The sequence below is a fragment of the Mustela nigripes genome, chromosome 4, assembly GCF_022355385.1.
Source record: "Mustela nigripes isolate SB6536 chromosome 4, MUSNIG.SB6536, whole genome shotgun sequence".
In the NCBI taxonomy this organism is placed as follows: Eukaryota; Metazoa; Chordata; class Mammalia; order Carnivora; family Mustelidae; genus Mustela; species Mustela nigripes.
The window spans coordinates 158,802,030-158,823,385 of NC_081560.1; the positions used below are offsets into that span (position 1 = coordinate 158,802,030).

The window sequence follows — 21,356 nt, forward strand, 5'->3', positions numbered from 1 at the left end:
GTGTGCCCATCCCATTAGGAAGTCACTATGTCTATTTAAGAATGAAACAGAAAATTATTTTTTCATTAATGTTTATTTTCCCAGATGGCTACTAAGCTCATAGGACATAAAGTCTTAGTAAGCCTTTGGACCCAGCTGCTTAGTAAATGAAACTGTCGGGTATTTCTTTTGGCCTGGGGGGTACCATGAACGTAATGTAAAAAGTAGAAAATTCGGGCAACTTTGCACTCACTATTTTTGCCATTGGAAGAACCTGGAGGGTAATGATGGAGAAGGCCTTCTGGCCCAGCCATCCCACCCTGGTCGCCCACTCTGGGGAAACCCGTCCTGTCCCTGTGGCACACGAGCCCATGCTAATGGAATCCACCCCCTGCCCCCACCAACCCGCTCTGTCCTCCTCCCATACACCCAGCTCTCTTTTCCCTCGCACAAAGAAAGAGTAGACCCTGACCCCAGGCAGTTGCTAAATCCCGTCTGAGTCCCTTTCTTTCAATCTCCTGCCCCGTTTCAACAGCGTCAGAAAGCAAACTGGTTGTTTTACAACTTGAATTTCCTCAAGTTTCCAGTTGAACATCTTCCACGGACATGAAATCTGCTCTTTGGGTCGGAGGTCACACTGTCAACACAGGACACAGTGATAAGCAGACTGCATCCCCTCCCCAGGCAGCACCTCAGGCTGGTGTGCCAAGTCCTGAATAAATACACAGACCTAAGGTGCCACTGGGAGAGGCCTGGGAGTATGGCAAAGGGGAGGGAGGTGGTGGGGGAGGTGGCCATCCAGGGAAGTTGTCACTGGGTCTAGGGCCACAAGCACATTTTTCTTTCTCATACTGCCTGACTATAACAGAAAACTAGACAATGTGGGGGTGGTGGAAAGATACAGGGTAGGGGATGGCACTGCTCTTATCACTACCCAGGAGCCAGCTTGGACAAGCGGCTTCTCCCTATGCCTGTTTCCTTATCTATAAGGGGACTGGATTGCCCAGTGGGGTCTCTCAGACACATTCGCAGCCTGTGTGTCGGCCTGAAAAGTGTGGAATGTCTGTCTTTCTGGGGTGCCAAGCTTATTCAAGACTTTTGGGACCTCACTCTTTTTATGTGAAAGCATTTTTGCATCCTTGCTCGTTGCTCAGAATGCAGAATGTACATACATTTTTATTATAGTAACTAATAATTGATGACATTTCAGGAGCAATTACTATGTGCCCAGTGTTCATCTCTTTATTATGATCCTTGCAATTACCCAATGAGATATTTTATTCCCATTTTATAGATGGAAAAAAAAAAACCTGGGGAAAGGAGAAATAAAATAATCTAGCCAAGGTCACATGTTACTAAGCAATGATAAACGATTCCCTCTCCCCCAAAAAGATCTGGGCCCATTGCAGAAGTGCTTTGGAATCTACCCCCAGTCACCTAGATAGGGCTTCTTTGATAAGTCAGAACAACACGGATCTCCCAAATGATCTCCAAAGTCCAGCTCTGACACCCCTAAATCAATTTTATTTCAATGCATTAAGGGTTTCACACACAGGGCACCCTTGGAGGACGACAAAAGCTGGGGAGGCCCTGCAGGGTCTCCAGGGGTTTCTCTAGGTGGGGTTTCCCGGCCCCTCCAGCCCTCCCCCATGAGTCCAAGGGCGTGAGGCCACCGCCGAGCCCGGGTGTTTCCAGCGCGACGCCTGGCACTTCCTCGTTCCCGCGCGCCCCGGGCTCAGTGCGCAACGCCCAGCGCCGGCGCTCCTGCGGCGGGAGGGGGCCAGAGGGGAGATGTCGCAACCGCCTCCCTCCCTCTTTCCCCGCCTTGGCGCTCAGTCGCCTCCCAGATGAGCGCGCTCGCAGACGGCTGCGGGCCGCCCGGGTGCCCGGCATGTCCCCTGAGTGCGCGCAGGCGGCGGGCACCGGATCACCGCGTAGCCTGGAGCGGGCCAACCGCACCCGCTTCCCATTCTTCTCCGACGTTAAGGGCGACCACCGGCTGGTGCTGACCGCTGTGGAGACGGTCGTGCTGGCGCTCATCTTTGCGGTGTCGCTGTTGGGCAACGTGTGCGCTTTGGTGCTGGTGGCGCGCCGACGGCGCCGCGGCAACACCGCCTGCCTGGTGCTCAACCTTTTCTGCGCCGACCTGCTGTTCACCAGCGCCATCCCGCCCGTGCTGGCCGTGCGATGGACCGAGGCCTGGCTGCTGGGCCCGGTCGCCTGCCACCTGCTCTTCTACGTGATGAGCTTGAGCGGCAGCGTCACCATTCTCACCCTGGCGGCCGTCAGCCTGGAGCGCATGGTGTGCATCGTTCGCCTGCAGCGCGGCTTGCGGGGTCTGGGGCGGCGGGCGAGGGCCGCGCTGCTGGCGCTCATCTGGGGCTACTCGGCGCTGTCCGCTCTACCCCTCTGCGTCTTCTTCCGCGTGGTCCCCCAGCGGCCCTCCGGCCAGGACCAGGTGAGCGCCGGGCGGTGCGCGCCAGGCAGGTGTCTGGGGCGGGCTGGCGAGCGCGGATTCCACGGAAGCGATGACCCGGGGCAATGAGTAACCAAAAACAACAGAACGAGAATAGGCAATTTGTTGCGTTTAATCGTTGTGTCCCTGTGCCCAGTGCTCTGAAGTTTTAGCTCTTGAATTTCATTGCAGCAACTTAGGTCCCGTAAAGGCCTTTCAAAGCCTTGTAAATAGAGTCCCCCAAATGCCTGCAAAGTTTGCTCTTTATGTTGAGGTTAGTGCAATAAGCGGGGAGTGTAGGAGCCAACCAGATGGAACTTTGAGCATCCGGAATGGCTAATGGCACTCGTGTATATTGAAATCTGCTCTCTAGCAGGGTGGGTGCTAGCATACATCCACTTGATGTATGAGGAAGCTGAGGACCACAGAATGACTTGCTCGGGGTATCTCATCCTAAGTGCGAGGAGGAGCTGAAAGCCTGCTCAGCACATTCAGCCTTGGCTGGGTGAGGGTCCTGCTTTGAGAACCCAGGAGCAGAGAGCCAGGGAGAAAGGGCAGCAGAGACCCAGGGGCCCCAGACCCGATGCTGCCACTAGGGGTGTTGTAATACTTTCCTGGGGCCTGAGCTTTTCCAACTGTGAGAGAGAAGGATTGGACTAGACCACAGTATCTTGCCTGGAGCCTTGCATGGTGGGTGGCTTCAGAGCATCCTAAGCGCCCAAATGTTGGGCAGATTACGGAGGCTGGGAGATGAGCTTTCTTCTGAGCTGTGTGTTCAGAGTTGTCATTAGGATCTTTGTGGGGGTCCATGACCTTAAAAAAAAAAAGTTCTCCGGGCAGTGCATGACATTGGCTCGGGTCCACTCGGGTTGGGCAGTCCAGAATCACGGTCCAAAATTGTGGTCCTCATCTGTTCCTGCTGCTGCCCCACTGCGCTGTTGTGGAGTTTGTGTGCCGAGATTCAATCCCAGATGCGGCACCTCGGGCCGGCCGGGTAGACAGTGGCCGGGGTGGACAGTGGCCAGGGTTCTGGCTGTCTTCCCAATGGGCTAGGTTTTCTGTGCCTCATAGGGAGGGATAGAGAAAGAACTTAAGTCTGTGCGCCCTTTATAAAGGCAGGTGTGAGTCCTGCTCTGGGCTCAGCCTCTCCAAAGGTTGCCCCTAAGTGGGTTTTCCCACCCCTCCCTTTCTCTACAACTCACTGGTTTTCTGGCCTGAGCAAAACTGTCACAAACCAGTTCCAAAGACAGTCCTGCTCAGTGACCAGAAGGAAGTGAGAAGGTAGGAAGGTAGGTGAGATGTGACCTGGAGGAAGATTTCCTGCTGCGTAGGTGGGTGTCGTCTGAGCACAGGATGCCTTCCTGTGTATGTGCTCTGGGGCACCGATGCAGATGTGGGCTTCTCTGGGGGTCTCCCAGACCCGTCTCTTACACAAGCCTTTTAATGGCATGTGAGGAGAAGTCTGCAATCCATGTAAACAGTCTCTCTCTCTCTCTCTCTCTTTTTAACACAAATCAGACCTAAAAGTCTCTTTCCTAATTGTTTACTTTTTGCATGGGATACATTGTGGGGTTTGATTGTTTTGTTTTGTTTTAAGGCCTTGAATGACTAATAGGCGGGAACCATGTCAGGCCTGTGGCACTTGATCAAAGAACATGGACGCCTGTGGCCATGCCCCCTCAAGTGGGGGCCAGGATGGCGGGGTTCAGCTGAGCGTGCCCATTGCCAACCTTGCCCATCAAGGTGCCATCAGCATAGCAGACCAAGGACCCTAGTGGGTAATCCTGTCCTCCTCAGCCCATATGTACTCGAGAATCAAAGTGGATCACTCAGATGCTTCAGAAATAAATGAAAGACCAGGCCTCACCCCAGACCCACTGGATCAGCTGGAGGCTAGGTTTTGCCATCAGTCCTTTGATTTTTTAAGTCATTCTTTCACTGAATAACAGCATTTCTGTATTTTTCGCAGAACTTGAGGGACTTTTCCCCATTTTTTTCTTTCCTTACAGAAAAAAAATGACACTCGGGAAATTAAAGATCTAATAGAATGTATCTTCAGGATATCTTAGGTTCCCAGACAAGTACCTTGCGCCCCTCCCTTTTACAACTGTTTTAGGTACCCTTGGACTTAACTGGCAAATAATGGTAAAAAAGTGAGGCTCTTGTCCCCTCCCAGACTAAAACTGCTTGCCTACGTGGACACAGGTGGTGGTTTGAGCGAGAAGGCCTTCGCTCAGATGGAGGAACTGCCCTGTTTTGTGACCTGTATTTTACTTCTGGTAGGGTGTCTCAGTGGTTGGAGCCCCCGATGGCACTCCCATGATCAGAACTGAGCTATGAGGGGCTTCCATGGAGACTTATGTCATGGTTCTCCCTTGGAGTGGGCATGCAGACCCCTCTTGTATTAATGCAGAAACACCTTCTTGGTCATAGAGCCTTTGGGGAGGGATTGGGCAAAGCCACTGGGAAAGCCCTTCAGAAGCACCTCAGGAGACTGAGAGCTAGGCGAGTTGGCCACAATCCATTAGCCCTGAAATTAGTAGACATGGAGCAAGGGAGCTTGTCATGAAAAACCAGATGGTCCTTTTGAACTCTCCATCCTTTTTGTCTTTTCCCAACACATGCACCTGCCAATAAGCCAAGAAATAGAAAAACTGCCCAGTTCCTCAAGGGCTGTGACCTGAACATGGAGGAAACAATTCATTTTATAGGTGAGCAAACTGAGGCTCAGGGATTGAAGAAATAAGTTGAAAAGAATGAGAAACAGGGGGAAAAAAAAAGAGTGTGGCCATTAAAAAAAAAAAGAGAGAAAGATCTAGGCTAGACTGAACAGAGTCTCACATTTAAAATTAGCAAAAGCTTGTTTTCTTAATTCTCTATTCCCAGCTTCCTGTCTGCAGATTCTGCCCGCCCCTTCCCACTTGGACACTAAATACGGAAGTTTTTGGATGGGGGACACTTTCCGACTCAAACCACCGGCTGAGGGAACTCTCTAACCTCAAGCACCCACTGGCTGCCTCCTCTTGAGGAGCGTGAGCTAGGGAAACAGTGCCTCACAGAGCTTTCTGCCAGTTTAGTGCCCCAGCTCCCGAAAAAGGGAACATGAGTACCTTCGTCCATTTGGGCAGTGGGTGCCTCCCAGTCCAGGGTGACCAGCCTCCCTTAAGTTTCCCTGTAGCGAGGATGAAATGATAGTCATGCTAAAAATGCTAGCTAATTTCGTATTCAGAGTGTGGGCTTTGGAGTCCAGCATTCTGAGTCTAAATCCCATCTCTGGCATTTAGGAGCTATGCGATAGAGGCAAGTGCCCCCCAACTCTGTACCTTCCTTTCCTCGTTTGCAGAATGGGCATGATGACAGTAGAGCCTTATAGAATTGCGGTGGGGACCAGGGTTCAGTGAGTGGTCCAACGCCTGGCACATACAGAGTTAAGCACTCAAGAATTGGTAGCTATTATTAGTTTCCTTATCTTGGGTTACAAATATTTTAAACATTCTTTAAATGGTGTAATTCTTCTGACTGCTGTAAAATAATAGACTGCCATTTTAAGAGGGTGGGCACATTCTAGCAACTGAGACATCTCAGCCAGCTCAACACAGCCTGTTCCAACAGGATTCCTGCCTCTGTGTGCTGTGGCTCTGCTAGGGCACTGACCCTCATCAGCAGGTTGGGGGGGACTGTCCACCCTGGCCAGAATGTGCTGCCTGTTCACTGCATAAACATTTACCGAGCACCCCTCCCCGCTGCCCGCACCACGAGTCACGTGACCAAGATGGCATCCTGTTCAAGGAGGTGCACGGATCGACAATGTTGGTGGTCTCGGACCCTGGCCCAGTTTGGTTCTCACAGAAACCCTATGAATAGGTGTTGGTATGTTCATTTTCCAAAGAGGGAAATGCCTGAAGTCACGGAGCAGGCAAGAGACCAAGAGACGGAACTAGAATTTAGCCCGGGGCTGTCTTTCTCCCTGTGTCTTTTCCCGCAAGTTCACACTTCCTTAGGAGCCCTCTGTCTTACAGCTCTGCCTGCCCCAATTTAATACCAGGCCTGAACGCCATCGTGTCTCTGCTGAGTGTGAATTGGCTGAGGAGAGAAACACCGTTTGCTTGCCTTTGGTATTATTAGAGGATACCTTTAAGACAGAAGAAAGTTCCTCTCTCACATTGATAAATTCTTCCATTTCTGTTGGGAAGCTGGTTGGCAAGGGGATATTCACTGGGTTTCCCGCTTCCTTAAAGTGATCTTGAAGTCCTCCGTTTCGTTCAAAGAGGTGGAACAGGGAGAATGATTTACAAGGGGATCCTCAGGATTACTCCGAGAAGCATCATTTGAGGAGCTGGCAGGAAACAGCTGGCATCAGGTGGCATTTCAAATAAGTCAGCCAGGGTGGAGAGGGGTCCTCATTTGAGCAGTGGGCAGCCAGGGTGGAGAGGGGTCCTCATTTGAGCAGTGCCTAGAGATAGATGCCCCATCCACAGGGGAGTCTTCTCAGAAGAGAATGGGTGATATATTAGCTGTAGGTGAAGATGAAAGGCAGTTGGCTATCCCCACGGATGTCGGGAATTGGAGGGACATTGCAGGCATGACAACCCATGTGTTGGCAAGACATGGTGCTGGAAGGAGTGGTGGGGCCAGATGGAGAAGGCCAGGTATGCCCCTTGAGGGAGGCATACGAGGCGAGAGACGGCCTGGCCTGGGAGGGGTGCGCTAGTGAGACTGACTTACAGGGGTCTGTTGGATAGCTAGTAGGGCAGAACTTAAAGGTTCCCTCTGAGTGGGGAGGGAGGAAGGAGACAGCAGAAAGCCCACACTCAGGTTGCTGGCAGCATAGGGAATGGTGACTCCATGCCCCGAGTCAGTGATGGTAGGAGACGGAGCCTTCTGGGGTGGGACATCAGAGCTTGACATGCCTATGAGGCATCCTTCAGAGATGTCCTCAGGGCACAGGGGCCAGTCTGGGGTTTAGGAGAAGACAGGGCTGGAAAAAGCAGCCGTGTCTTGGAAAAGAAGCCATGGACATGGATGAGATTGCCCGGAAGAGGTGGAGGTTGGGCTGGGGATACAAGTCACCCTTAACTATACTTGACCCTTGTATGTGGCCTCCTGCCTTCCTCCCTCCTGATCCCAACGCTGAGCTCCAGCTTCCCTGTTCTTCTGACTGAAGCCCCAGTCCTCCAGGCACAGCCGACACACCCCTGCGGATTGGTGCTGTCCTCTGTGCTCGCCTGTCCCCGGTAGCTCTGAGCACTGGGGCTCCCTGCCCTGTATTGAAGATTCTTACACTTCTCTCTCTCCCTGAGCACATCAGGGCCCCCTTGAGGGCTGGGGCCTCACCTTGCCCATTCTCACTGTGGTCTCACAGTGGGGCAGACACCAGGGCTCGAGTCAGGAGTGGTTGAACAAACCAATTAAAGGACAGCCATTGAGTTGGCTAGCCCTGCTTCTGTAGCTCAGCGACAAAGCAGGCCTCACCCTTTGGGTTTTCAAATTTCCTTTTTTAAAATCAGGAAGCATTTCAAATGTGCAGGAAAAGTATAGAGAATATTACAAGATTCACATCTCCACCTTCCAGAGCCGACTTACTGCCATGCTCCCTCCTAAGTTACAGCCCAGGAGAGAATACCTAGGATCAGAATAACATAAGTCAGATTTTCCCACAAAAACAAAATTATAATATCAGGCCAGCTCTCTGACTGTGGACCTGGTGCCTGTTGTTAGATTTTTTCATGAGGGTAAACACTGCACTTCATACCATATAAAGCTTTCTAAAGAGCCTATAAATCCGTCATTCAAGTCCACACGGGCCAGCAGCACCATCTCTTCCGTCACGCACGGGGGTGCTGTGCAAAATTTGCATCTTCCCTCCTTCTCACACTCTGTGCCTGGAGTGAGTTCCATGAAGGTAAAGGAGCGTCTTCATCAGTCATGAAACTGGGGAACTTCCTGGATGAGTTCCTTGTTTTTCTTGGAAGAATTGCTGGTTAGGTTTGCTAAACTAGCATGGTAATCTGTGTTTAACATTTGATCCTCATTTCTTTTAAAAATGGACTTTTACCGCCATTTTTTTTTTTCTAAGTTAATATGGGCACATTCTAGAAAATTCAGATAAGCCAAAAGAGCAAAAATAACGAGTCCCACCTAGAAATGGACACTTAACTTTCTGGAATGTATCCTTTCAGTCTTTTGTCTACGCATACGTGTGTGGGCGTGGGCGGGGATGTGTACACAGGTGTCTGTCCATTCACACCTACGCATTTTCCTCAGCAGCGCAGGGCTCATACAGGCAGAGTGTTTGGGGATCGACTTCTTTGTTCCTATCGTAGGGAGGACATCTGGCTCTATTGTTACACATTCTACAAAATCCTGTTAAGCCTGGAGAGATTTCCGCAGAAATTTTGAAGAAGGCTTTTGGAAAGAGGTGGAAGCCTTTGGGGGTTTTAAGAAACGGTTCTGGGGTCTGTTTTTCTGCCCTCCCTGTGCATTTTCCTAGCTCAAGTATAGAAATCAGAGACCAAGGCACATTCGGGACTGGCATCTGTCTCTTCTGATGGCTGCTTCCGTGTGTTTGCTGGTCCATATTGCCCACCAGCGTAGTAGACTGAGGGCATGGTGGGCAGAGATCATCTCGAGATAATCACCACAGTGCCAGTACTCAGAAGTTCCTTGACAGACACGCATTTCTTTCCAGTCACCACAATGGGGAGAGACCTAATGCACTTTGTCCCCCCAGGCATGGACAGTGGGGATGGGGATGAAGGAACAAGTTTTTGGAATTACTAGTACATTTTTGAACCATCTAAATGAGATAGGAAAAGGAAGCAACATTCTTACCCCCCTTTCAAGGTACAAATACGATTAAAGTATTCTTCCCTCCTTGACTTGCCTTAAGAGTTTTCTTGGTAGGTCCCTGGATTTCTTTTTATAACCACTTAGCTCTCTGGGGAAGATATTACGTGATTAAAAAGAACTACACCTTTAGTGTCTTAGGCTCTTGGTTTAGGAAGAAGTTTCTAAGCCTTAGTTTTCGTCTCTGTGTAATGGGAAAAATAATAACATGCATTTCAATATGGTTGTTGTGAACCTTCAATGAGATAATGTATGTAAAGTGCTTCCTAGCATAGAATAAACGCTCGGTGAATATCAGACTTACTATTTTCTGTTAATACCGTACAGGAAAAGAAGGGCCTCTTCGTTTGTTTTTGAGTTTGAGCACCCAGTTATGATGTCTCTGACAAAAGTTCTTTGCCTTTGCTTAGGGCTCAACACATGTTGCCTGAATGAATGAGTGAATCCCACGACTACAGTTCGTTAAGATGCCTTGTCCACCAGAAGTCAATAATATGCTCTTTTTACACAGGATGTGCTCTTGAAAGCCTGTTCTATGTGTTAGACATGTTTAGGACAACTTGATTTCTGTATGGTTTTATTCCTACAGTCAAGCCGACATGGGAAATTTGTGTTTGGGAGGAGAGACAGACAGACAGATCTCTTTTTGTTGACTTATTTATTCTTTGGAGGAGATTATTGTGGCGGCTCCTGGTAATTATGTAATAAGGTCCCCACATGTTTTGAGGTTGGTAATTAGTGTCAAACCCTTAAATTCACAACATACTGACAGCAGCAAGATCACCAACCAGGATTTTTGGCCCCATTCTGGTAGTTTTCCATCTTGAACGCTGGAGACCTGTGTGGGGCTGTACTGTGCCACTCTGTTTGGGAGAGACCTGTGAGGATAGAGCTTCCAAGTCTGGGCCTCAGTATTGTCTTGGGATGAGCCGTGGCTTTCTTTGATGCAGCTAGACACATTTTAGACATTTCCACGTCCCTTAAATGAACCTTCGTGCCTTAACATTGTTTCTGGTGCCTTCAGCCGTCGCAGTGGACTGCATTGCAATGTCGTGCCTGTTTCTCTATGCTTGTGTGCAGCATGTCACTTCCAATCTATGTAACCTCTTAGGGCTCGGGTTGTGATTTGTGAAGTGAGGGACTTGGCAGAGAAGGCTCAAGGGCTCTTGGCCGCTTAGTCCAAGCAAGTGGAAAGAGCACTGGGGCTGGAGTCCTGCCCAGGAACTAACTTGAGCTGTTACTGGTGTGTGACGCCGGGATCCAGCTGCATCTCCCGGAGAACGGGCATAATGACTGTGGTTATTCTGAGGGTCAGAGAGAAGTGATTCGTAGCTTGTTTGTGTGGGCGGGGGGGCGGAGGGGATGCTGAGCTGTGCTGTCACCCTAGCTGCATCGTGCTAACACCAGTGTAATGGTGTCAGGTACCCTCCTACTGGGACTGAGCTAAAACCAAATAAGTAGCCACCATGGAAATGATGTTCTCCTCCTTCTTGTGACAGGAGATTTCGATTTGCACACTGGTTTGGCCCAGCATTGCCGGAGAAATCTCCTGGGATGTGTCCTTTGCAACTTTGAACTTCTTGGTGCCAGGATTGCTCATTGTGATCAGCTACTCCAAAATTTTACAGGTATGTGTGTTTCGAGCACCATAGCTGAACTCCACTGAGGCTGGAATGTTTTAGACAGAATCAGCCTGCCAGGTCAGAAGTTACCTTAGGGTTCACACCAGTCCTGGCTCCCTGCCCAGGTCTGCCCCTCTGCAACACTGTGGGGCAAGAGTTTGGCTTCTTTTTTTTTTTTAAAGTGATATCTTTGTGACCACTATTAAGATTTTTATTATTTTGCTGACCCCTAGAGTAATACAAAGCTCATTATAAAAAATTAAAGACATATAGAGAGGTATAATGCAGAAACTAAACATCTACTCCCATTGTTAACAGTTCAAAGTACATTTTCAGGTTATTTTTCTTACAAATTTACCTATATACATGCTTTGATGCCATGTGTACATATATATGTTACATATATATGATATAAAATGGTCAAATAGCAACCATATGTCATGGTTCAAAACAATGTTTGTTTGTTTCAGATTTGAGATAACACTATTTGTAATTTCCTTTTCTGGCTTAACACGAGATTGCAATATCTATCCATATTTGTTTTTATATCTCTGCCTCATGATTTTTAATAGAGTCATGGTGTTCCACTGTACGGATGTGACATAATTTATTTTATGGGCTTTGGGTTGAGTCCCTTGATATCCCATTACAAACAGCAGTATAGTGATGGAGAATGTACATGTCTAAAAACTTTTCACTGCAGTATAAGATACATCCAGGAAAGCAAACCCGGCATACAGGCACAGCTCACAAACTGACCTCACTCCTAGAAGCAGCTCCCAGAAACAAAATGAGAAACAGAACATTACCAGAAGATCCTTCCCAATTGCTACCCCACACTTCCAGAGAAGGCACTTTTGCAAAGAATGCTGAACCAGGAAGTGATCTCTACCTTTGAAGAGTGAGTATGTCCAGAGACAATGGAGGGGACCTTGCTGGCTTGGCTCCCACCTCCAGACGCAGCCCATTCACACGGTGCTGGCAAATGGCATGTGTTCATGCTCATCTCAGAAGGTTTAATGCAAAACCTTGAGTCTTCTTGGAGGTTTATAGTTGTTGAATCTCGGTTTTTATCACATATTACAGGTCCCCTGGCAAATGAACTTATTGAAGTGGGGCCTTGTAGGTGCCGCTTGGTCTCTGGGCACTTTTATGGCCCTTTCTTTGTAGCTGAGGATCTGTAAGCTTCTTAAATGCTCAGAACCCAAAACTAGGCCAAGCTCCATCCAGGTCTGCTGATTCTGGGTCCTGCGGGAGATGGCCTGCCATGCTCTTCTCTAGACTCTTCCCCACCCATTGACTTGTGAATCTGCTTCAGTGACACCGAGCCTGGGGCTTGCTCAAGGGTATGAGGCAGATTCAGGCCTGGAGTTAAGGTCTGTAACATGCTTGCAATGGGGACCCAACATGTGTGAATGCTATGTCAGTATGAGCTGTCATTACCTTAAAAGAAAAGGAGTAAGGGGAAGAGGAAGATAGAATTTAGAATGAATTCTTTAAAAATTATTTAACAAATATTTATGAAATACTTACAATGTGTCAGGAACAAATTCATTTAATCCTGTTAAGAATTACAGATGAGGAAACCAATGCACAGAGACGCTAAGTAACTTGCCCAAGATCACACAGCGTAAAAGCAGCAGGATCAGGATTTACACTCGAGCAGTCTGGCCCCAGGGTCCAACACTTTAATTCCTCAGACGTTTGCTAAGGAGCTGTTCTATTCAGCGTGTTGGTGGGGAGTGGAGATTGGTCAAGAGTGAGCAGGTCACATTCTTGATCCAGAAGGAGCTTTAACCCAGAAAGGGGAGGGACAGATAGACAATGGTGCTGTTGCTCAATGCTATGAACCCCTGGTACTCTGAAGGGAGTGGTGCTGGGACTCAGTGTGAAAACACACAGCAAACCGTTGAGTGCCCTGCAGAGGTAGGAAGTAAATGAGGGGAAGGAGAGGGAAGAGGAAAGGGCCACAAAAGGCAGACAGGGAGACAAGAAAGGTCTCTTCTAATACCTGGGTTTTTGAGTCCTTGCCATGTGGCCTTTGGCAAGATACTTACTTTCTGTGAACCTCAGCTCCCTCATCTGCAGAATGGCGATGGCTCAGACAGTGCAGGATTGTTGGGAGACAGGTCAGAAACACTGCTCTTCCTCATACATGCCAACACAGGACTGCCTCAGGACCTTTGCACCTGTGATTTCCTCTCTTGGATCTCTATTCCCCCAATTTCTGTGTGGGCCACTCCCCTGCTCTAGAAGGTCTCTTCTCAAAAGGCTCTTCCCCAGAGACCCTCCTCATCACTCTCTAATCCTTTACTACCTGGATTTATTTCTCTTCAGTGGACTTATAACCCCTGTTGTATTCCATTTATGTGTATTTATTTGTAAAGCATCCGTTTTGCTCATTAGATTACAACTCCATGGGGACTGAGACTTTGTTTTGTTTCCTGCTGTAGCTCTGTGACTAGCACAGAGCCTGGCTTATTCATTGTAGACACTCCGTAAACACTCACTGAATGAGGAAGACGCAGACTTTGGGTCACACTGAAAGGGCTTACGGTACTGTCTCTTTTTGCACAGAGGGAAGATCACTGAACAAAAAGGCCTAAGACCATGATTCTAGTCCAAGCTTTATCAGTGCGTGACCTTAGGCAAGTCATTTAACTACTGTGGGCATCAGTTTTGTCGAGCTAGATAGGCCTCAGTGGATTGTTTAACACAATAAAATGAGAGTATAGACATGATAAAAATTTGAACAGGCTGCTAGCCTTTAATTGGAAAGAGATCTAGCATTGTGATTTTGAAAATCACACCAATGTAAATAGAAGACTTAAAAAAATTTACCTTCCACCCCACCAGCCAAACTTACTATTGCCTGTTTCCCGGGAGGACTGTGCTGTTTGTCCCGGCTTTGGACTTGTGGGTTTGCCGGGTGGGGAACTCGGAAGCAGGAAAGCTGCCAGATGGATGGAGTGTCTGCACGGGCCCTCATTGCTCCTGTCTCTCTCCCGCTGAAGATACTCATTACTCAGAAACATCGGATCAGCTTTTCAGCTGAGATTCTTCTGTCAAGATCGTAACTCTGTAAAATGAATTGAACATCAGTGTTAAACAGCTGTTTTCCTAGAGACACAACTAGCAAATCATCAGAAGCCAGAGGACACGTAACTCCACCCGCCACCCCTTTCCCTCCTCTGGCCTGTCAGTGTGGCCTCTGACTCAGTTTCCATGTATGGGCCCGAGAAGTGCCTCTTTAAAGTCACCCTGATCTTTTATTCCTCTAAAGCAGCATCTCCCCAAAAGCCCTCTCTAGAGTGCCATGGGCTGCTAGATGTTTAAAAAGGGGTCCATGACCCCATGAGTTTGGGAAATGCTGATTGATCAGGGCTAAGTGGGTTTCTTCACTGCAGGACTTCTGAGGGGCTCGATGAGGCTCGCGTACTTTGAGAGTCTCCAACACAGGAATAGAGGAGGCAGCGCTGCCAAATCCGACCACAGACCCCCTTTCCCCACAGAGCATCTCTCTGCACTGACACCCTGTGGATCTCCTTTGGGGAACACTGCTCGAATGTCCCTGCTCCGGGGGGTGCTTCTGCCAGATGCAAGGACTGAGAGCAGGCCTCAGCAGGGCTCTTCCTCCTAGAGCTGCTCCACCAGCTCAGGGCCACGTTATCCACCCTTCTGCCTTCCCTCCGTCCTCTTTCCTCATGACTCAGGTGTACTATTACAACCTTTGGTGGATTTTCCCAATCAATAATTTCCCAGAGTACTAGTCTCCTGGTCACTCCCAAGTGCCTTCAGTGAGGTGGTTCCTTCTAGCTCGTGGGGCTTAGTTTACATCATCCCCCAGCAACCAACCACTGCCACGGCGAGATGAGATGCTTCTAGCCCTGGGCCGTTTTGTACAGTTCTTGTTCCCCCTCCTCATTCTCCATGTATACCCTAGCATGGAAAGCAGGGTGGATAGGGCTCCCTACTTGCTTGCTGACTGTGCAGCACCTGTAAGAGTACATGACACATGGTAGGGGCTCAGTAAATGTTCGCCGAGTGAGTATCTGGCTTGAAGCGGACAACCCTCCCCATCTCAGCGCTCACCTGGGAAAGGAACTCCGTTTTAGCTAAACATGAAGATGTTAGGTTGTGAACATGCAGCCCCTTCTCCACATCCGGCCCTCACACAGGAGCCCTTGAAGGAGGGCCAACCCCCTGGGCCTGAGCTGTGTTAGTGAGGACCCACGTCTCCCTGCACCCACTCGTTGGCAACCATGGTGTGGAGGCACGGAGTGGCAGAGATGTGAGGTGGAGAGAAGTTTCCCTTCAGATCCTCACACGGGTCTGAAGGCAGTGTGTCTCAAAAGGACAGTTTACAAAGTGACACTTCAAAGAACTGGGAGAAAAATCCCAAATCTGTCACCCTAAATTGTTTTAGTCAGCAGGACCACCTGGGAGTCCTGGTTTGTGAGAAGTGCAGTTTTTGGGCCCACTCAGACCCACAAAAGTGAGCATCTGACAGGGGCCCAGACACTTGCCTGGTGACTTGGACATGGTGGCCACGGACCATATTCCTGGGAACACTGTCCTCTCTCCCCACAGCCCCACAGAGAAAAGCTCAGACACCACCCCCTGAGGTGTGCTTCCCCCTCCCGCCCTTGACCATGAGCCCTGAGCAAGTTACTTCACATCTCAGAGCCTCCATCTCTTGTCCCCAAAATGGAGCAATGACAGAGCCTACCCCATAGGCCTGTTTCAAGGATTAAAGTTAACCGTCAAGTTAGTCGAACATTGAATTTCTCCTGAAACACATGAAGCGTTCTGTGCAATGACAAGACATTTTAAAGCCTGGGTAAAAGTTAACTAGTCTCGTCATCAAACGTGGGAAGGGGAGCAGGAAGGAGCCACACCGGATTATAATAAGCCCATTTTCTTCTCACTCCCTGAAAGCTGTGGGAATCACAGGCAGAGGAAATGGAAGCATCAGTCATCGCTAAAAACAGACCCAACCACTTACCCACTCAGACCGTGAGTCAGCCCGCAGAAGCCCTGGGGCGGCCTAGCTCCCAGGGAGCCTGTAGTCCGCTGGTGGTCAGAGGCAGCCTTGATGCGGCAGCGTCGGCCGCATGACACAGGTCACGTGGCAAGGGCCACGTGAGTATGTGAAACAAAGCATGCAGGATGCCACGTGGGAGAGGAACCAGGAAGCCTTCTCGGTCTTGCTGGCATTAAAGCTTGGAACTGTAGGTCAGGCAGGAGGATTTCCATTGGCGGAAATAGTAGAGGGTAGGAAGGAGCTAGTTTAAGATGAAGAGCATGGGCTGGAGTCAGACGGCCCAGCTTTGAAACCCAGCTTTGTGACTGCTTAGCTGGGTACGGCTGGGAAGGTTCCTCAACCTCTTTGAGCCTCTGTTTTCTCCTCTGTAAAATCAGGATCATCAAAGCACCTCTGTCACAGAACTGATAATGTACAGGGCCTGGCACATAGTAAGTGCTCGATAAATAGGAACTTACATCAACACCACCCCCCAAAATATGTCTAAGACACTGTATGCGGAACTCTAGTCTTTTGGCCAAGCCATGTGGACAGCACAAACGATGAGACTGCTGTTGGAATCGTCCCTTACGTGACCACCCCTATGAGGGGACAGTCCCCTTCTATGGGTCGGTCTCTATGTAGTTGGGGGTGGTGCCAACAGATCTCACTGATCAGGTGATCATTTCCAAATGGCCCACACCCCAGGCATCGTTTTCAGGCTGATTCCTGGCCGCAGCTATCTTAGCAAATGAGCAACCTCCTATCTCCATCATCCTTCTATTGCCCGCACCTCGGGGGCCTGTGGCAAGACTAGGATCCATTTCAATTTTTCCTGTAAAGGAGAGGAACCAAATGTGGGGGTTCGGTGCACACTTTCTGCCCGACTGGCCATACCCTCATGCCATCTCCACTGCCCCTGTGCCACCCGACAACTCAGAGGGGAGGGGAAATGGATAGGGGTGTGTGCTGCCATTTCATCTAGTACCCCTTCCCCTAAAAAATGCAAAATAAATAAAATGCCCATCAGTAGGGGCCTGGATAAATCCTGGGTACAGCCAGACTCTGGAACCTCTGGAACCACTGACAAGATAACAGGAATGAGGGGCCTTCTCTCTGGTCAGATATGGAAGGAGCACCAATATAGTGAGTGAACAAGAAGGGTTAAGAATTGGGTGTGTGGCTTGGTCCCATGAGTGTGCAAAGCAGAAGTATAGACCGTGAGTGTTCCCATGGCCAGGCATGTGTGTGAGAGCAGATCACTCCCAGAAGGACATCCAGGACCCTGGTCACTGATCTTTTCCAGCCAGTGGAAATGAAGGGTACAGGAGGCCACAGACTTAACACTTTTCTTTTTATTTTTATAAATTTAAAAAAGATTTATTTATTTATTTATTTGACAGACAGAGATCACAAGTAGGCAGAGAGGCAGGCAGAGAAGCGGGGCGGGGTGGGGGGATGGGAAGCAGGCTCCTTTCTGCCCGATGCGGGGCTCCATCCCAGGACCCTGAGATCATGACCTGAGCTGAAAGCGGAGGCTTTAACCCACTGAGCCACCCAGGCACCCCCAGATCTAACATTTTTAATTTGACCTGCATCAGTATCATATTGGTTGAGTTTGTACTGCCTTTGTACATACTGCTTTTATACATTTCCTTACTTATCTTTTTCAAAAAGAAAAGAAAAGAAATAATGAGGGAAGATGTGCATCTTACTGGTTTGGGCTGCATCACAAAATATCACGGGGGGGATGCATTCAGACCATAGCAATGTGCTTCTGTTCATTTTTTTTCCCCTTCTAGACCATCCAGTTTAGCCTTTTCACTTCTCTGCATCAGTTCCATTTATGATATGGATGACTTTCTGCCTTCTTTCCGGGGAAGGGGGGTTGGCCAGTTCCCCCACTTCCCTAGAGCATCCTGAGTGCAGGCAGCTGCCAGGCCGCTGAGACATGTGCTCTCATTCCAAGGTTCCAAAACCAAATTGTCCCAGGGCAACAAGGATGGCAGATTCCAAGGATGGATTCTTTGCTCCTCCAAAGTCGAACTCCCCAACATCCTGCAGTAAATAGTGGTCTGGCTCTGTTTTGTGTTTCTGCAGATCACAAAGGCGTCAAGGAAGAGGCTCACGGTGAACCTAGCTTACTCAGAGAACCACCACATCCGTGTGTCCCAGCAGGACTTCCGGCTCTTCCGTACCCTCTTCCTGCTCATGATCTCCTTCTTCATCATGTGGAGCCCCATCATCATCACCATCCTCCTCATCTTGATCCAGAACTTCAAGCAAGACCTGGTCATCTGGCCTTCCCTCTTCTTCTGGGTGGTGGCCTTCACATTTGCCAACTCAGCCCTGAACCCCATTCTCTATAACATGTCACTGTTTAGGAATGAATGGAGGAGAATTTTTCACTGCTTCTTCTACCCGGAAAAGGGAGCCATGTTTACAGATACGTCTGTCAGAAGAAACGATCTGTCTATTATTTCCAACTAATTAAATTTTCTCCATAGGCAGAGTTGATCACCCTCTGGAAGACCATAATATGTTTTCAAAGGGAATTAATTTCCAGGACTGTCACATCCATGTAGCCTGCTTCAAGAAAGTGTAACCTATGCAAACACACATTTATAGCACCCGTCAATTAAGGGGTGATCGTTCAGTATAACAGTTTTGCCCTTTATAAAAATGTTTTGCTGTGGGCTCCTTTTAAATAGGAACTTTTTTCAGTATGTTTGTAATATGATTGAGTTTAATGAATTTTTATTTATAACTTCAGCAATCCCATCTCTTATGTGTAAAGCTGGTTTCTGAAATGAGTCTTGGAAATGATCCAGGGCCCAGATTTCTCCTTGAAGGTGTCACGGCCATCTAGGTACTCCCCTCCCCAGACGTGCAAGGCCTCAAGACCATTCACTAATGTCAAAAGCACTTGAGGAATTTCTAAGGAATAATTAAAGGTGACTTTAGTTTTTCACTTATAAGAAATGCCACGGACCTCTTTAGGAAAAGCCGTGTCATGAAATCAGAGAGGAGAAAGGATGATTCAAAACACTGAATGTGAAAGCACAAGAGATTCCCTTCACTAATCCCCCGCCAGGTCCTCTTAAGTACATGCTGTGGTTGGACAGCCCCGGCCCCTACCCTTATGGAGCTTACTTACCTTCTGTTCAGTGGGGGGTGAAGCCCTAAACAGAAATCCGTAGATAATATAAATAGAAGTCCATAGAGTGTGGAGTAGCGTCATGAAGAAAATAGGACGATGATGGCTATTTGGATGGGGTGGGGAGGGGTCTAGGAAGACCTTTCTGGGGGATGATTTTTGGGCCAAAAGGTAAACCACTAGAAAGAGCCAACCATCTGAATCCAGGGGAGCAGGGCTTTGCAGACCTCGCAGACACTGGTCCTGGTGCAAAGACGTTTGGTGTAGGGGAAGCAAACTATTGACTGAGCTACAAACTGTCCTTTGTGCCAGGATAGAGGGGTGCCCTGCTGGAACCCATTGATTAAAACCAGAGAAGGTACAAGGCTGGACCGAGTAGGGTCTGGGAGGCTACATAGGGAGTTTGTTGTGTTCAGTGGACAACCACTGGAAGTCTGCAACTGGAGCCTGTTATGACCCAACCTGTATCTTTAAATGTGACTCTGGCTGCTGTGCAGGAAATGGACTTTGAGGAGCAAGAATTTATTTTTTTTATTAATTTTTTTTTTTTTTAGATTTTATTTGTTTATTTGACAGATAGAGATCACAAGTAGGCAGAGAGGCAGGCAGAGAGAGAGAGAGAGGAGGAAGCAGGCTCCCTGCCGAGCAGAGAGCCTGATGCGGGGCTCGATCCCAGGACCCTGGGATCATGGCCTGAGCTGAAAGCAGAGACTTTAACCCACTGAGCCACCCAGGTGCCCCAAGGGGCAAGAAGTTAAAAAAAAAAAAAAAAAAAAAAAGACCATTTAGGCGGCTACTGAAGTAGAACAAGAGGAAAGTCAGAGGGGGAGGTGGCCTTCGTGGGCCTTCGTGGGGGTTTGTGAGAAAGGATCTCAGGACTACTTTGGGGAGCAAGCTCGATTTACTGATGGACAGGATGTAGAACGTGGGGAAAAGAGAAGATTCGAGGGTGACTCCTGACAGTGGGTGGATGGCGGGCCAGGCCATAAGAAGGGGAACGACTAGAAGAATGGCAGGTGGGAGAACCAAGAGTTTTGTTTAGGGGTTATAAATTTGAGATCCCAAGGAGATGCTAATGGAAAGTAGGCCGTTGGATGCAGGGATGTGGGACTTGGGCCAAAGATACGATATTAGAAGCCATCGGGTTATATTTATAGGTCTTTGGTTTTATGAAATATCCCTGAGATGAAGAAACCAGAGCCAAAGAGGAACTGTTACTTGGAGGTGGGGCAGTGACTGGCATGTGCAGCAGTTTAGGATCTGGTACACAGTAGGGGGTCAACGAATCTTTGTTGTAGAGTCAATGAGTGCGGGTTGCTGTCACTCACAAGGTTTCTTGAACAGCTTGTTTTTGAAGTGAGAGTTATGGGGATCACAAGCTTGAGAAAAAGAAGACAGATTTTTTTTTTGTTCATCTTGGTGCATTAAAGTTGTTTTGTGAAGTGAGGTGTGGCTATGTTAATAGGCGTCTGGGATCGTCAAACCGAGGCTGGAGAGTCTGGCCCAGAGACCCCTGTTGTCCAGTGTGAACAGTGGGCAGAGCGTTCCCATATCCAGATGCCTATCTCCCCACTTTGCTGCTGGGAGAACAAAGCACATCGAAGCGGGGGGACCCAGGGTGCCCTTGGCTCTTTGATATGCCAGCTTGCAGGCAGCGATCTCTTTGAGCACACGCCCTGCCCTGCTTCCAGACACCTTTCCTAGCTGTCAGCCTGGCCTCATCGCCGGGGTTGCACGGCCTCTCAGTGCTCGCACCGAACCCTCACCACACCCCATCAGGCAGGTACTGTTTCCCCCTATTTCACAAGAGTGAGGCTCACAGAAGCCACATAAGCATCTCCAAATCACACAGCTAATATGTATCTGAGCTGGATTTTGACTTAAAACCAAGACTGGTACCAAAACCTTGATGCCTTTTCCAGATAAAGCCCCGAGGCTCCCAGGGGCTCCCGAGGAATGAGGGCAAATGGCTCTGCATGCGGTGACATACTGAGTTCATGGTGCCACCGATGGTGTGGACACTGGTGATCCCCCCGGCCCCGCTACTTCTATCCCCAGCTGGCCTCTTTCCTGCACTCCAGCGGGAGGCACCACGATCTTCCCCTGGATCTGGTTTCCAGGGCCCCATCTCCTTCCTCCAGGGAAGCGCCCAGCCAGCTCTACCTCAACATTTTGGCCACATCTGAACTAAGAAGTGAATTAAGTGCTAGAGACCATGAAGGGCTGGAGGTGAGCCACCATCCCACCTTCCTCATGGACCTAGGGTAAACTGAG

The 21,356-nt window shown here is 49.0% G+C and overlaps 1 protein-coding gene across 1 annotated transcript; it reads left to right on the plus strand.

Moving 5' to 3' along the window:
* Nucleotides 1-1,469: 1,469 nt before the first annotated feature.
* Nucleotides 1,470-20,528, plus strand: FFAR4 (free fatty acid receptor 4). Its single transcript, XM_059398149.1, has 3 exons — nt 1,470-2,437; nt 10,780-10,908; nt 18,026-20,528. Exons 1-3 carry the CDS (start codon nt 1,871-1,873, stop codon nt 18,413-18,415), a joined length of 1,086 nt encoding a protein of 361 aa, XP_059254132.1. The 5' UTR covers nt 1,470-1,870; the 3' UTR covers nt 18,416-20,528.
* Nucleotides 20,529-21,356: the final 828 nt, after the last annotated feature.